This window comes from Maniola jurtina, chromosome 26 (assembly GCF_905333055.1).
Source record: "Maniola jurtina chromosome 26, ilManJurt1.1, whole genome shotgun sequence".
NCBI classification, from domain to species: Eukaryota; Metazoa; Arthropoda; class Insecta; order Lepidoptera; family Nymphalidae; genus Maniola; species Maniola jurtina.
Genome location: NC_060054.1, coordinates 943,512 through 960,367, shown reverse-complemented (window position 1 = coordinate 960,367; position 16,856 = coordinate 943,512). Strand labels below are relative to the sequence as shown.

Below are 16,856 nucleotides of genomic sequence, written 5' to 3'. Positions count from 1 at the left end.
GCAGACAAAATGTGTTACAAACCTGAAATTTTGGTTTTCTGTCAATATTTTTCTTTGGAATAGCCAAACCAGGGTGTAATACATAGAGATCATTGAATACAGTAAACTAACAACTTAAAGCAGTCACATAATTCAGCAAATTCGCCAACAAACAATGAGTTACGCCCTCAAAGTGGGAACAAAGTTGCCCCGCGGGTAACGAACTGCCTAACTCACGTCACGTGACGAATATATTACGCGGAACCTTTTTTCTAGACCCTTAGAGCGGTCCAGACTAGCGATTTTTCATTCGACTGCCCAAAAACAGTGTACCTAACGTTTTCACGGTTCCTGTTTTGAAAAAAGTCAATATGGCAGATACTTATATGAGTCTCTTTATTTATTCCACCATAACTTCTAAATGCTTGAACAAATTTGGATGTATAGGATGTCGTTGGAATCCTTAAATCATGGTATACGTGTCAATGACTATAATTTTTTTTTACTTCAATATGGCGGCACTAAGGTGCCATTTTCAAATGTGAAGAATTTTACTTTTTGGTTCGTTTTTGGCAACCCCCTATTTTACCCCTTATCACACTAATATTATAAAGTCGAAAGTTTGTATGTGTGTGTGTGTGTGTGTGTGTATGATTGTTACTCTTTCACGCAATAACTACTGAATGGATTTGGCTGAAATTTGGAATGGAGATTGATAATATCCTGGATTAGCACATCTAGGCACATTTATCCCGGAAAATCGAAGAGTTCCTACGGGATTTTAAAAAACCGAAATACACGTGTTAACAATTAAACTCTCAGATAGTTAAATCAACCCGTATAATGCAATGTAAACCGGTCGGAGCGCAAACAGAAAGTGTCGCTTGTCGTTCCACGCCACATCGTCGCCCTAGCGCCCTCTTTTCAGTCTCCATGGAGGGGACGCTGACGTCATGACCACAGCATAACGACCAGCACCGGACGTGAGAACGAGGTGCTGCCAACACGGCCATGCTGCATGGTGCCCGCCCCGGGCACCCCACGAGTCGGGATAAAGTTACTGCAAAATAGACAACCGTTAACACCTCATTTACATTACATACTTCTAAGGATCCTTCCTAACTTCCCAAGGAATATTGCCCATTCATTGTCACTTATCACTTAACAATCATACGATAGCTTGCAACTTGATCAACAAGACAACTCCACCTAAAGGGACTTTGCCACACTTAGGAGACCAAGTTTGTCGTAGTTTCATACTCGTAAGGTTTCTAAGGAATATTGTACATTCGTTACCATTTAACACTTTACAATTATACTTCGCTTGCAACTTAAACAACTAGACAACTCCACCTAAAGGGACTTTGCCACACTTAGGAGACCAAGTTTGTCATAGTTGAAAACCACCTGCACTTAAAGAGCATTTCGCTCACTTCAGCGTACCAAGTTGGTGAAGACAACTTGCGCTCAAAGAGAATTTCGCTCACTTAAGACTATCAAGTTGCCTTCAAGTTCCAAGCATCGAAGAAGACCACTTGAAGACCACTTGCGCTTAAAGAGCATTTCGCTCACTTAAACGTACCAAGTTCGACTTCAAGTTCAAGCGTCTTATTTCTTAAATCAATTTCCAATTTATATTCATGGTACAATATTCCCAATTAACCCTCTAATATTTTATCATAGTTCAAGCTTCGTATCCCAATGTGATATCCATGGTGCAATATTCCCACTAATTAACCTTCCAAAATTTTATCACGGCTCGCTATATCAATTATGTTGCTATACATACTTAATTTTGAATAGATTACTCAACATAATACACAAAATAGCCTTGCCAACACGGTTTTTAATACTCCATGAATACTCTTTAAAGAATCAATGCATTAGCACTCACGATTAAAATCAGATCATACCTCTTTACTAAATCTCAAAGTTCTTTACTAAATTCTAACACATACTCAATGCCATAGCATCTTGTACCCACACAGTGCCCCGACACTATTCATCCACGTATGCAATCACCACACTATCTTTATCTACCGGGCATCAAAGCAAGGGATCACTGGTGCCTAGTTCATAATACAAGTTATTTGATCTCATAAGAATCTTATCCATTTTATTTTAACTATCAATGCTTTATTATTATAACCAGATCATTTGATTGTAAAGCTGGTACTATCAATGTTAACTTTAAATAATTATTATCACTTTTTAAACTAATCAATATTAACTGCAGTTATATTAATGATTTCACTAGTTCACTGCATTATTAATTACGATGGTTGGTCACCATTCACCAAATATAATCTTATAACCCACAAACTATTTTAATTCATGAATTACTCTAGTATCAAACAATAATAATAATTTCGGCCTTTATTATTTTCGGCCTGTCCTGATTATAGCACAGAATTGCAGCTGAGAGCATAAAAATATTGTATTTGTCTACCCTCTTATTGTAATCTTTTAAATGAGAATTTTCCAAATTAATAATACCCACTTAGCTATCTGGACTAGAATGTTTCTTTACTCAAGGCAAATGTCACAGCTTTTACCCAAAAGAGTCCACACAAGATACCACTATAATATATGTACTTAATAATTTGTAATATTATTAACTACAAACTTATATCAATATTATTCCAATTTGCATTATTAATGACGTACTTACTATAACTTTACAAACTAAATAAAGCTTCGTTATCATATTATACACACTACAATCTGTAATTAATAATTATTATTTGTTTCTGAAGCAGGTACCTAACAAATACAACGAAACTTTTGAAGTGAACAGACAATACAGGCAATAGTTCTAACTCTGAAGAGAAATATTACTTTCATCGATACTAGTCTGTTTGTGTCTATTTTATTAAAATATAATGTACAATCCTTTTACCTTCGTACTAGTTCAACCTAATTGACTTGTGTATGTATACAAAACGGTTTTATGTTTGGATGGACAAAAAAAATAGCTAAAATGCTTTCAGAGGTCAATGTGTATACGAGTCTACTACTATTACAGTACTCTTCTCGAGGATAAACCAAATCGGATCACTCTGTTACATTCCGTCCGAGCAAGTTATTACTCCCTAGTCAATAGGTAGATACCTTTAACGTAAAAATAGAATCAAAGAAATGTTAATATTTTGCAATTCTGCTTAAAATCCCTTGTATCAACAAAAAAGACCTTCGGCTTTATCTTTAAAAATAAACCTTACGTAGAATTATTCATCTTGCATACCAAAAGTACGCCCTAATATTATAACGCTCTAGTCAAACTTCATATTGAATGTATGGTAAATTATTTTGACGATTTAAAAGCATTTGCAAGTTTACTTGAATTATAATCTATTCTATTATATTACATTATATTTTAGTCTAGTCTGGTCTTGTCTTGTCTATTCTATTCTATTCTCTTCTATTATATTTTATATTGAATATTATGTCGAAATTTCGATGGACACGCAGAATATACAAAATAGAACTAAAACTTCATATGTAAATAATCTTTACTGTAATAATTTAAAGTTATTATCTATCTAATTAATTATTTACGTAGGTAGCACTAAGATAAAACTGTAAGGTACTTATTTAAAACTGCAACAAAGGCTCTTTTTAAATATTTACTGTTTTAAGTAACCAGTATGATAATAATAATAGATGAAACAAAAGAAACAATATTTAACCAAAACTAAAAAATGGCTAATCCAAGAATGTTACTACAGTGTGCAAGAACTTTTGAATGAATAGACCTCAATAATACGATGATACGATATAAGAAGATTTTAATAACTTTGTAAAGCACTTTTTGTTTGTAAGTCCTTTTTTAAGACTAATTAATTATAGTAGGACATAATTTGAAAGCTCCCATATAATTAATTCATAATTTTTGTTATTCGTATTTCATAATTTCGTAATTGTTTGGCAATTAATAGAATTGTAATATTACCTTTAATTATTTACCTATGTTGTACTTTGCAACGCCCTTGCGGGGCTTCATGTTGTAATATTATAAGTATATATATTTTTTTATGATGTTAGACATGAATGCAAATAAAGAAAAAATAAAGAATTACCTCTATGAAGATACGAAAATTCTAAATATAAGTCACTCGTACGCGCTTCAAACTTGTATTCTTATAAGGAAAATAATAACAGGATGATATACTCCCAATTATGCTTTAAAAGAAGAACAATTACGAAAACATCTCTTCCCTAAAACTAGTATTGTAAACGTATGGATATTATTACTTACCCACACAATTATTTAATGTAGATACGAAGTACTAGAATATGACATTTGATATCATGTGCGTAAGTACCTACCATTGTAAATGTAAATAGCTGTAATTCCTGATATCTAAAAGGACTTTTCTGCTCTTTATTGAGACATAAATGTTTTAAACTGAAATTCCTTTACTAACGATTCTGATATACGCGGACAACTACTTCCGGAATCTATGAATGCCTCATGACATGTGTCGAAAATATACTATACTTATACTTTTTATGATTTACCCTACCCCACATATTATTATGTAAGATTTACTTACAATACGAGTTCGGGTTTGGTTATCATGACTTATATCTGAGCTAACATTTCACTTGTTTGACTAACCTATGACACTCTTTGATTACTTTTACCACTACCACCATCACATTTAAACTTGTTCGTCACGTGAACAACCCACGTGTTTAATATTTTTACTATAAAAACTTCTATGTAAGTAACTAGCTCAATCGTCACTCGTTTTTAAATTATTATCGTATATTATTGATGCTACTATAATAATTGACCCACTATAATAGTTGACTACTTGAAACTAAAAAAAAAAAAAAGTTGACACAACCGTGAATTTAACATTTTGTTCCAAAATAAAATTCAAACAAATTAAAAATTAACCATTTTTCAAACACATTCCTTTAAATTTGAAAAATAAAAGACAATTTCGTTTACCAATCACTATTTCCACGCGGGCCACTTATAGACTGTACGCAATATTAAATCGTACCAGACTTTTACCTGATACCTTCAACTTAGAGTCTAGTAACGAATTATCTCACCTGACTATACAAAAGTTTGAGCATAAGATTGAATAATATTAAACCATATTCACTCAATATTTAATAATTATTCAAAGTACTCACAGTTTCGGTATCTTTACGAGATACCTTATTACGTTTCCATCGCGGCCGACGGTGTCCTGGCACTTGAAGACCTCTAGATGGAAAAAGTACGTTTGCGTTTCGACCGATTTTTCCTCAAAGCGTAAGTTACTACACACTTCTGATGTTATCAATTAAACTCTCAGATAGTTAAATCAACCCGTATAATGCAATGTAAACCGGTCGGAGCGCAAACAGAAAGTGTCGCTTGTCGTTCCACGCCACATCGTCGCCCTAGCGCCCTCTTTTCAGTCTCCATGGAGGGGACGCTGACGTCATGACCACAGCATAACGACCAGCACCGGACGTGAGAACGAGGTGCTGCCAACACACGCGGGCGAAGCCGCGGGCATCTTCTAGTGGCTTAAATTTCCAAAAAAAATCTTTCTTAGTGTATGTGTACGTCATAATAGCTATCTGCTTGCAAAGTTTCAGCCCGATCCGTCCAATAGTTTGACCCGTACGTTAATATATCAGTCAGTCAGTCAACTTTTCCTTTTATACATTCAGAATAAGGATCATTGACTGTAATAATATCTTTCGTGGATCTTTACTTTTCACTCAGCCAACAAGACTAGTTTACTAAGCAATCTAAGCCTACCATTATGCCTTTTACCCCTCATTTTACCCCCCATTTTACCCCCCAAAATCGTAGCAAACCCTCTGATCAAACAGCCTGAGTGCTCGTGATTCCGTTAAGCCTATTATGAAGGAAACTAAACAAAAAAATAGGTAAGATATTAATTCCAACCCGTAGAAGGCGGATTAAATATTATGAAAGATGGTTACCGAGGAATTTAAAGGTTCGTTCAGACTGTTTTTGAGGAAATTTCAAAAATTGCTATCGCATCATCTCAGGAGCTGGCCAAAGAATTAGTTTGCCCATCCAAAGGTTAGCCCTTAACTGCAATCTCACCTGGTGGTAAGTGACGACGCAGTCTAAGATGGAAGCGGGCTAACCTGGAAGGGGTATGGCAGTGTTCATTAAACCCCTTTGGTTTCTACCCGGTATCGTACCGGAACACTAAATCGCTTGGTGGCAAAGCTTTGCCATTAGGGTGGTAACCAGCCACGGCCGAAGCATCCCACCAGACCAGATCAGAAATTTAGGAATTATAAAATTCCAAATCCCTCCCTCTAATAAGACCACAAAGCTTATCACTGCTCCAGGGCGGCCGTCTTAAAGTGTCTGAAGTTCTTTTCATTCTAAGAGGAGACCTCTACTCAGTAGTGGGCCGGCGACGGGTTGAGATGAGGAACTCATAATCGGAAGAAACCCTATATTATTTATACTCTTTGGAAACCCATAAAGGATCAGTTTGTTGTTCTACCTTCTTCTCAGAAGCGTCTTGAAGCTTAAGGTAGGTATCAAATTAAGATTTATCCTGAGAATTAAAATCAATGGATTCGTAATACTTCGAAAGTTTCGAGTTTCCAGCTAAACGTAATAATATACAAGAGTAAATTAAAAATTTATAACACCCCCGACAAGTGAAGGTTACAGTAACTAGAAAAGAGCTGATAACTTTCAAACGGCTGAACCGATTTTCTTGGATTATATCTAGAACACTCTCGATCAAGCCACTTTTCAAACAAAAAAAAACTAAATTAAAATCGTTCATTAGTTTAGGAGCTACGATGCCACAGACAGATACACAGATACATAGATACACATTACACACGTCAAACTTATAACACCCCTCTTTTTGGGTCGAGGGTTAAAAATATAAATACAACCGTTTATACAAAGGCAGATTAAGGGTGAGGATACACCTGTAAGTTTTACTAACGTAAGTAACTTACATGATAAACTTACGACAAAGCTAATGTAAACATTCTTAGAAACTTACATTTACCTAGTAAAGGTAAATGGGCACTGAAGTAAGGAAACAATACCCACAGCGGACATAAATGAAATTAACAGTATAATATATTCAAAATAGCCGATGCCCGCGACTTCGCCCGCGTGGATTTAGGTTCGAAATCCCGTGGGAACTCTTTGATTTTCCGGGATAAAAAGTAGCCTATGTGCCAATCCAGGATATTATCTATCTCCATTCCAAATTTCAGCCAAATCCGTCCAGTAGTTTTTGCGTGAAGAAGTAACAAACATACACACACACACACACATACACACAACCTTTCGCCTTTGTAATATTAGTGTGATTAGCGTGATAGTGTGATGTGATACGGCTCTGATTTAAAGTGACATAGGTCACGTTGTTGTGAGTCATGGGAATCACGAAAAAATTGAAATACTTTTTGTATTTATCATGAAAAACAACCAGCCATGTGCGAGTCGGTCTCGCGAACCGAGGGTTCCGTACTCGAGTATTTTTTCCGACATTTTGCACAGTAAATCAAAAACTATTATGCATAAAAATAAATAAAAATCTGTTTTAGAATGTACAAGTAAAGCCCTTTCGTATGATACCCCACTTGGTATAGTTATCTTAGTTTGAAAATTAAACACATTTTCATTTTTTTTTTAATGATGTAACTACAAATTGACGCTTATCGGATTTATTCCTTTACTTGTGCTATAAGACCTACCTATATCCCAAATTTCATGATTCTAGGTCAACGAAAAGTACCCTTTAGTAGTAGTTTAGTAGGTTTTATTGACAGACATGACAGACGGACAGACAGACAGATAACAAAGTGATCCTGTAAGGGTTCCATTTTTCCTTTTGAGGTACGGAACCCTAAAAAACCTTGCTCTGGTTAAAAATGAAATCTTTTTTATTCTCTGGCAGTATGAATGCGTCTTTATTCTATCCGTCGCAGGTATCCGTCAGCGCGGCGGGACAAACGCCAGAGAAAATCGATACTTAGTCATATTTTAATTCAAGGGTAAATCTGCCTTTTTCATGGAATGGGAACGACTTTGAATCTCCGTTTCATATCCATTTGCGGCCCTAACTAATCAATCTGCAATCCATAATATCCATACTAATATTATAAATGCGAAAGTGTGTCTGTCTGTCTTTAAGGGACGCAAGCTACCTCGTTTCCAAATTTCATGCAAATCGGTTAAGCGGATGGGTATTTAGGAATCCCGTGGGAACTCTTTGATTTTCCGGGATAAAAAGTAGCTTGTAGTATGTCCATCCTCGGGATACTAGCTAACTCGGTCAAACTGTTGGGCCGTGAAAAGCTATCAGACAGACACACTTTCGCATTTATAACATTAGTATGGAAGTATGGATAAGTCATTAATTCAGTTATTCATTCCTTCATTCATTCATAAACTGCGTCGTTGCTTACTATAAACTTCAAAACTAAAACCCGACTGCGATCATGTGCTTAATAAACACTGAAATATTACGATAAAATTGTTTTTCTGTCGCTTGGTATATTTTAATGTTGTAGTACATTTATATTTATGAACTCAGAATTTTCTCCTCTTTCATTTGGCACCCCACTCGATACAATAGCAAAAAAAAAATTTTGGAGACACCCACTTTTTTTTCATGTAACATCCGTTAGGTAAATTTTTTAGTATAATATGTAGCCTATGTCACCAGGACCTTTACGACGAATCGATTGACACCTCATTCATCAAAATCGGCCCAGTAGTTTAGGCGCTACGGTGGAACACACAGAATCTGGATACAAACATACACACATACATACATAGACTGCTAAAATCATAACCCTTCCTTTTGGCTTTGCCGCAGTCGGGTAATAACTACAGTAGTAAGAGTACAGTCAAGGACCTTCTGTCATTAAGAAATTAAAAGGACTTCGTCTGTGTTGGTGTTAGCTGGCGGGCGTGCTCTGCCTTTTTGGAGTGTTTTTTTTTTGTTAAAACTGACTAGAAAGTGCTCTAAGGGGGTGCCGTGCGTATGTCGGCGGGCGCCGGCACAGACGGGGTCCATACTTGTATAGTTTAACTAACTTGTTACAAATAGCTGCAAACTTGACATTGGCTAATCTTTGTAAAGCCAGACGAGAGAGAAAAAAAAAAAAAAAGAAATTAAAAAAAAGTCCTGAAGCAATTTAACTTCAGCGGTCGTCAGTTTTATGCAAAACTCAAGTTTGCCGAAGTAATTCTCGCAAGACGTGAACTGTGTTTATTTGACGGATTTATTATGAGCTGGAAAACAGAACTTTCTAGAATTTAGACAGTCTAAATGTATTAACAGGCGGTGATAATTTTGTGGCTAACAAGTAAAACACGTAGTTTTTATAATTTTTAACCCCCGACCCAAAAACAGGGGTGCAATTGCTTGTATAGTATGGATGGCATATTATTGTAAATTGAATACTTGAAAAGAGCAACCGCCGAGTTTCTTGCTAGTTCTTCTCGGTAGGAACGGCATTCCAAACCAGTGGTAGATTATTTTGACAGTTCAAAAGCACTTGTAAAAGTTTAATTGAATCAAAATATTTTGAATTTTGAACAAAGCTTTGCTGTCAGTCTGCCCGACGACGAAATGAACTACAAACCTGAAATTTTTAGTTTCAGTTTCAAGGAACCAAAAGCTTTATTTGGTATAATCCGAAAAACCCAAAGAAATCTGTATGGTGCAACATGCAGCGTGCGACATGCACCGCCCGCCCTCCCACTGATAAACATGCAGGAAAAGCCAGCCACCAAGCAAGCCACACGAACCACCACCACGCAGCCTAAATTTACAATGCCCAATTGCAAACAATTTGCAATTAGGCATTGTAAGGTCTACATCTCCTGAGGATGCTCCGGTGTCGGGGCGAAACGTGCGTCGAGTGGTGTTGGGATTTGTGTGGTGGTGCGTGTGGCTTGCTTGGTAGCTGGCTTTTCCGGCATGTTTATCAGTGGGAGGGCGGGCGGTGCATGCTGCATGTTGCACCATACAGATTTCTTTGGTTTGGCGGATTATAGCAAATTAAGCTTTTGGTTCCTTGTATGTCATGGACTTCAGCAAAATAACGCCTGTTTTCTGTACTACAGTTTCAGTTTCGTTCAGTAGTGGACCGGCAATGGGTTGAATGTCTTGGTTACTCTTAACCCAAATAATGGTGTTCGCAGGTCTCCGCGTGGGTGACGGAGCTGGTGCTCTCACAGTCCTCATCAGAAGAGAGGAAGGTGACCCTGGCTTGCATCCTTCGAGTGGCTCTCACTTGCTGGAACATCGGCAACTTCAACGGCGCAATGGAGATCGTTGCTGGGTTGAAGTAAGTTCTACCATTTTCAAGATACAGGTTCACCTTAAATTGCTTATACAAATATAAGTACCCAGAAGCTCACCAACATCGACTTCATCATCACGTTAATTTCGAGGCTGTGAAGCTTCTAGATAACTTGGACATAAAAAGAAGACTCAAAAGAACCAAGCCGTTCGAACTAGTGTTAAAAAGTGCATAAATGCAGTGATTGTGTAATAGTGTTTGTGCTACTTTATTTTTATCTAGGTCGCAATAACATAGTGGACCGTAAGCATATTAGAATAAACTAAGGACAGTTATTGGACTGAAATTAGATTTAGAAATTATTCATAAGTAGAAGTTTAAGCTAGAATAAAATTACTAATTAGCCCATAGGCTAGATCGTAGTAGGAATAAAGCTACCATTATATAATGGAGCTTTATGGTAAGAAAAAAAAAAAAAATATATAAGTACCCAATAATATAAAAAAAAACCGGCCAAGTGCGAGTCAGACTCGCGCACCGAGGGTTCCGATTCGGGTATTTTTTTCGACATATTGCACGATAACTCAAAAACTATTATGCATAAAAATAAATAAAAATCTGTTTTAGAATGTACAGGTAAGGCCCTTTCATATGATACCCCACTTGGTATAGTTATCTTACTTTGAAAATTAAAACATATTTTAATTTTGTTTTAAATGATGTAACCACAAATAAATTCGGGGTTTTCAGATTTATTCGTGAACTTGGACTATAAGACCTGCCAAATTTCATGATTCTAGGTTAACAGGAAGTACCCTATAGGTTTCTTGCCAGACACGACGGACAGACAGACAGACAGACAGACAACAAAGTGATCCTATAAGGGTTCCGTTTTTCCTTTTGAGGTACGGAACCCTAAAAACTGAGTTTGCTGCATTATGTCTTTGCTGCACTCTTATTATTTTATCAGAGAAGGGAGTAAGAAGAAAGAAGAGATAAGAGAAGAAGAACATGAGTGTTATCAGCAGGGGTTTCTTTCGGCCTTCAGCTGTTACTAGACTGTAGGCCGGCGGAAACTACTTGCTGGTGCTACTCTCTGTCTACTGAAGAAGTAAGAAGATAAGAAGAAGATTTTCAGCAAGAAATGAAGTTGTTTTTATCAGAGAGCTATTTCTACCTTTCTCAAATGTTAGAGTTTTTGGATAATCTTATTAACCGTATCGCATATTGTAAATTGAACACTTGAAAAGAGCAACCGCCGAGTTTCTTGCTTGTCCTTCTCGGTAGGAACGGCATTCCGAACCAGTGGTAGATTATTTTGACGATTCAAAAGCACTTGTAAAAGTTTGTATTATTTTGAATTTGAATTTTGAACACATCGCCGCTGAGCATAAAAGTGCCGATGTGTGGAAAATCACAAGTTTTCAGGAGACTCTTTTCAATTTATTTATTTTTTGAAAAATAAATAGCTTTAGGTATTTTAGATCAAAATTACATAGCTAACAAGTGTAAATTAAAAATTTATAACACCCCCGACAAGTGAAGGTTACAGTAACTAGAAAAGACCTGATAACTTATAAACGGCTGAACCGATTTTCTTGGATTATAACTAAGAACAATCTCGATTAAGCCACCTTTCAAAAAGAAAAATTAAAATTGGTTCATTAGGAGCTACGATGCCACAGACAGATACAAAGATACACAGATACTCACTTTAACAAACTTATAACGTCAAACTTATAACACCCCTCTTTTTGGGTCGGGGGTTAAAAAGGTTATCTTTAAACTAGCACACACGCTAACGAACGCTGTTCTGCATGCGTTTGCGCCATTTAAAACTGAATAAAATTACAAATTATACAAACTTTCATATTCATGATCATAATTTGTTCCTATTACAATTTTTTTTTATAATTTTCGTTTTACAATATGTGTGTGTAACTTTCTCCTTTATAATATTAGTGTGATCAGCACCATTGCTCTAAGCCCAAAATACAAATTGTGGTTTCTTTCAGTAAATTGTACGTTCAAAAGAGAAAGTTATTTGATTTTCGTTGGGCTTCTTTGTGGTTAAAACTTTCTGTTGCAAGAAACCGATGTCGCCTGGCCGTTTGAAGTTTTGAAATACTTTACTAACTTTGCCAATCAATGTTACTTTTTTTCGCAATTTCAAATGTCAGCATTTCTTGGATTACTCTTCAGTACATCGACAGATTCGATAGGTATATAATAAAACCGGCCAATTGCGAGTCAGACTCGCGCACCGAGGGTTCCGTACTCGGGTATTTTTTCCGACATTTTGCACAATAAATCAAAAACTATTACGCATAAAAATAAATAAAAATCTGTTTTAGAATTTACAGGTAAAGTTTTTTCATATGATACCCCACTTGATGTGATTATCTAACTTTGAAAATTGAAAATACTAATTTATTTGTTCATGAACACATTTTAATAATTTTTGTTGTGATGTAACCACAAATTCACGTTTTCAGATTACTCCCTCTTTTAAACCTAAGTACCTGCCAAACATGATTCTAGGTTAAAGGGAAGTACCCTATAGGTTTTCTTGACAGACAAGACAGACGGGCAGATGGACAGACAGATAGACAACAAAGTGATCCTATAAGAGAACCGTTTTCCTTTTGAGGTACGGAACCCTAAAATCAGTAACTGGACGATTTAGGTAAACTAAAAATATTCGGTTTTGAGTCAACGTTCTACCAGGTTTGTAACCCATTTCATTTACAAGCTAGAGATCTATGCGTCATGACACACGGACAGACAGATAGACAAAGACCAGAGTGTCATTATAATAGAGTTCCCATTTTACCCTTCGGTTACGGAACCCTAAAACGTCCTTATAACAAGAGTCGGTAAATAAATATTTATGGTGTCACATGAAAGCTTCCCGGGCTAATATGGACACATGATGTCCACAAATTGTGACTGATTGTCGAGGCTTTGTTGAGGATAAACGGGACAATTTGCTGCTCAGCGGTTAACGAGGCGAACTGAAAGAATGAATGAATCTATGAATAAATGATTTGATTTCATCTTGTGTTTTTAAGGGTTCCGTACCTCAAAAGACGGACGGAAAAACGGAATCCTTGTAGGATCACTTTGTTGTCTGTCTCTCTGTCTATCTGTCTGTCCGTCTGTCGTGTCAGTCATGAGAACCTATAGGGTACTTCCCGTTGACCTACAATCTTGAATTTGGTAGGTATGTAGGTCTTATAGCGCAAGTAAAGGAAAAAATCCGAAAACCGTGAATTTGTGGTTAACTACATCACAGAAAAAAAATTAAAATGTGTTTCAATTTTCAAAGTAAGATAACTATACCAAGTTAGGTATCATATGAAAGGGCTTTACCTGTACATTCTAAAACAGATTTTTATTTATTTTTATGCACTTTTATAATACTTTCTTGAAATAATATGTCAAGACTCTACCATCGGTTCGCAAAGTAATAAAAAAAAAAAAGAAGAAGTTCTACTGAGAAGGGCTGGCAACAACTCAGCAGTTCCTCTTTTCTTTAAATAAAAGTCACTTATTGTTAAAGTTTATGTTTATTGCACATAACTCCTAAAATTTAGAATTTGTCTTTGAAGCCACTATTACGGTACGGAACCCTAAGTAAATCTTCCATGGTAATAAAAGAAAAAATCTATTTCCCCAAAGTGTCCACAGAAAGATGAGATCGTTTGACCCCAATCAGTAATTGACAGGTGTCATTCGAGCGTCATTCACGGATAACCAGAAAAGACGCGAGAGGTCGTTACGTCCCTCATCCAATCTTAAAGTCATTACGACCACTTGAGGGCAACAATCCTCACGTCAAGTATTGACACGGCGGCGTTTTGACCCCTAATCTAAAAGGTCCTATTCTTCACGATTTTTCGGAACAACTTTAGCAAAGTTTTCTTTCTCTGCGTCGCTATCTTCATCTAAATATGTTATAAATACATACATAGACTGCTAAAATCATAACCCTTCTTTTTGGCTTTGCCGCAGACGGGTAAAAAAATTACTGACTGTCTGCCTGACTGAGCACAAAGCACTGGACGGAATTGGCTGAAATTTGGCATGCAGATAGCTATCATGACTTGGACATCCACTAAGAAAATTTTTTTCAAAGTTCAAACCATAAGGGGTAAACTAGATGGAAAGTCCAAAGAAAGATGAGATCGTTTGACCCCAATCAGTAAACAATTGTCATTCCAGCCCCATTCACGGATAACCAGAAAAGACGTGAGGGTCGTTACGTCCCTCATCCAATCTTAAAGTCATTACGACCACTTGAGGGCAACAATCCTCAAGTCAAGTATTGACACGACGTTTTGACCCCTAATCTAAAAGGTCCTATTTTTCACGATTTTTCGGAACAACTTTAGCAAACTTTTCTTTTCCTTCGTCGCATCTTCATTTAAATATATTTAAAAAAAAACCGGCCAGTCAGACTCGCGCACTGAGGGTATTTTTTCCAACATTTTGCACGATAAATCAAAAACTATCATACATAAAAATAAATAATATACTTGTGCTATAAGACCTACCTGCCTGCCAAATTTCATGATTCTAGGTCATCGGGAAGTACCCTATAGGTTTCTTGACAGACACGACGGACAGACAGACAGACAACAAAGTGATCCTATAAGGGTTCCGTTTTTCCTTTTGAGGTACGGAACCCTAAAAAGTGTCTGACTGACTGACTGATTCTATCAACGCACAGCTCAAACTACTGGACGGATCGGGCTGAAACATAGTTATTATGACGTAGGCATCTGCTAAGAAAGGATTTTTACCCGACTACGGCAAAGCCAATAGGAAGGGTTATGATATTTAGCAGTCTATGTATGTATGTGTATGTATGTAGGTTTGATGTGTTCCACCGTAGCGCCTAAACTACTGAGCCGATTTTGATGAATGAGGTGTCAATCGATTCATTATTATGTTTCGGTTGATTGTTCAGAGTTCATTATATCATAGATATACTATCATAGATACACATAGATAGACAGAAAAACTATTTTATACTAAGTAGGTATATCTGACGGTATCTATGGGCAGTACTGGGTAGTAATCAGGTTTTAGTGCTGTTTAACTTTTTCAAGTACATACTTTTAAATCGCCAAATGCATATCTACATTTGGTTCAGAATGCCTTCGCTTAAAATACATGGGTACAACAAGTGTAAATTAAAAATTTATAACACCCTCAACAAGTGAAGGTTACAGTAACAAGAAAAGACCTGATAACTTTCAAACGGCTGAACCGATTTTCTTGGATTATAGCGAAGAACACTCTCGATCAAGCCACCTTTCAAACAAAAAAAAACTAAATTGAAATCGTTTCATTAGTTTAGGAGCTACGATGCCACAGACAGATTCACAGATACACACGTCAAACTTATAACACCCCTCTTGTTGGGTCGGAGGTTAAAAAGATACAATTGATCAGACGTTGGGTAAAAGGGCGTTTAGTCACAAAAACATGTGTTTTGTTTGCATTCTTATTAATTTAATGGTCTCATCGCCAAAGGCATACTGTTTTCAAAATAACCGTGAAAATAATACCAACCTATTTACTTGACACCACGGAAATAAAAGTACTAGACAAGTCTTTACAGCGAGAAAGAAAAAGAAAACGAAGCAAGCAACCAACAGCTTAATTCGCTATAATCTGCTAAACCAAACAAATCTGTATGGTACAACACGCAGCATGCGACATGCACCGCCCGCCCTCCCACTGATATACATGCAGGAAAAGCCAGCCACCAAGAACTGTTCTCATATAAATAAGTGAAGTTTTGAGAAAATAAACTCTTTAAACCTAAACCTTTTTTTTTCTCTCTCGTCTGGCTTTACAAAGATTAGCCAATGTCAAGTTTGTAGTTATTTGTAACAAGTTAGTTAAACTATACAAGTGTTGACTCCGTCTGTGCCGGCGCTCGCCGACACACGCACGGCACCCCCTTAGAGCGCTTTCCAGTCAGTTTTAACAAAAGAAAAACACTCCAAAAGGCAGAGCACGCCCGCCAGCTAACACCAACACAGACGAAGTCCAACCTAAACCTATATCTTAGAAATGCCACTTCTAGTAGTCGCATCTCGTGGTGTGTATAGCTCCAGTAGGTGGGTCTCGGAGTCGTTTAGCGCGAGCCGCGGGCGACGACAAGGGACCTTTGGCTTTTATATTAAACTAGCCGATGCCCGCGACTTCGCCCGCGCGGATTTAGGTTTTTCGAAATCCCGTGGGAACTCTTTGATTTTCCGGGATAAAAAGTAGCCTATGTGCTAATCCAGGATATTATCTATCTCCATTCCAAATTTCAGCCAAATCCGTCCAGTAGTTTTTGCGTGAAGGAGTAACAAACATACACACACACACACACACACACACACATACAAACTTTCGCCTTTATAATATTAGTGTGATTAAATTAAATAATACTTATCAATCAATCAAATTCTTTATTTGCTGAATACTGACAAAAGGTGGTACAAATAGCATACAATGAGTCCAGTGTATTCAACCATAGCACAAACGTACGAACAGAGCCCGCAAACAATAATATTAGTTTTGTTAGGGTT

General features: G+C 36.7%; 1 protein-coding gene across 1 annotated transcript in view; it reads left to right on the top strand.

The window, feature by feature from the left end:
• LOC123878419 (1-phosphatidylinositol 4,5-bisphosphate phosphodiesterase epsilon-1-like) overlaps nt 1–16,856 on the top strand; it is an 81,470-nt gene that overhangs the window by 13,110 nt on the left and 51,504 nt on the right. The window contains exon 2 of the mRNA XM_045925600.1: nt 10,163–10,308. Within this exon, the coding sequence (XP_045781556.1) occupies nt 10,286–10,308 (23 nt within the window). The 5' untranslated portion in view covers nt 10,163–10,285. The remainder of the gene's footprint in view (nt 1–10,162; nt 10,309–16,856) is intronic.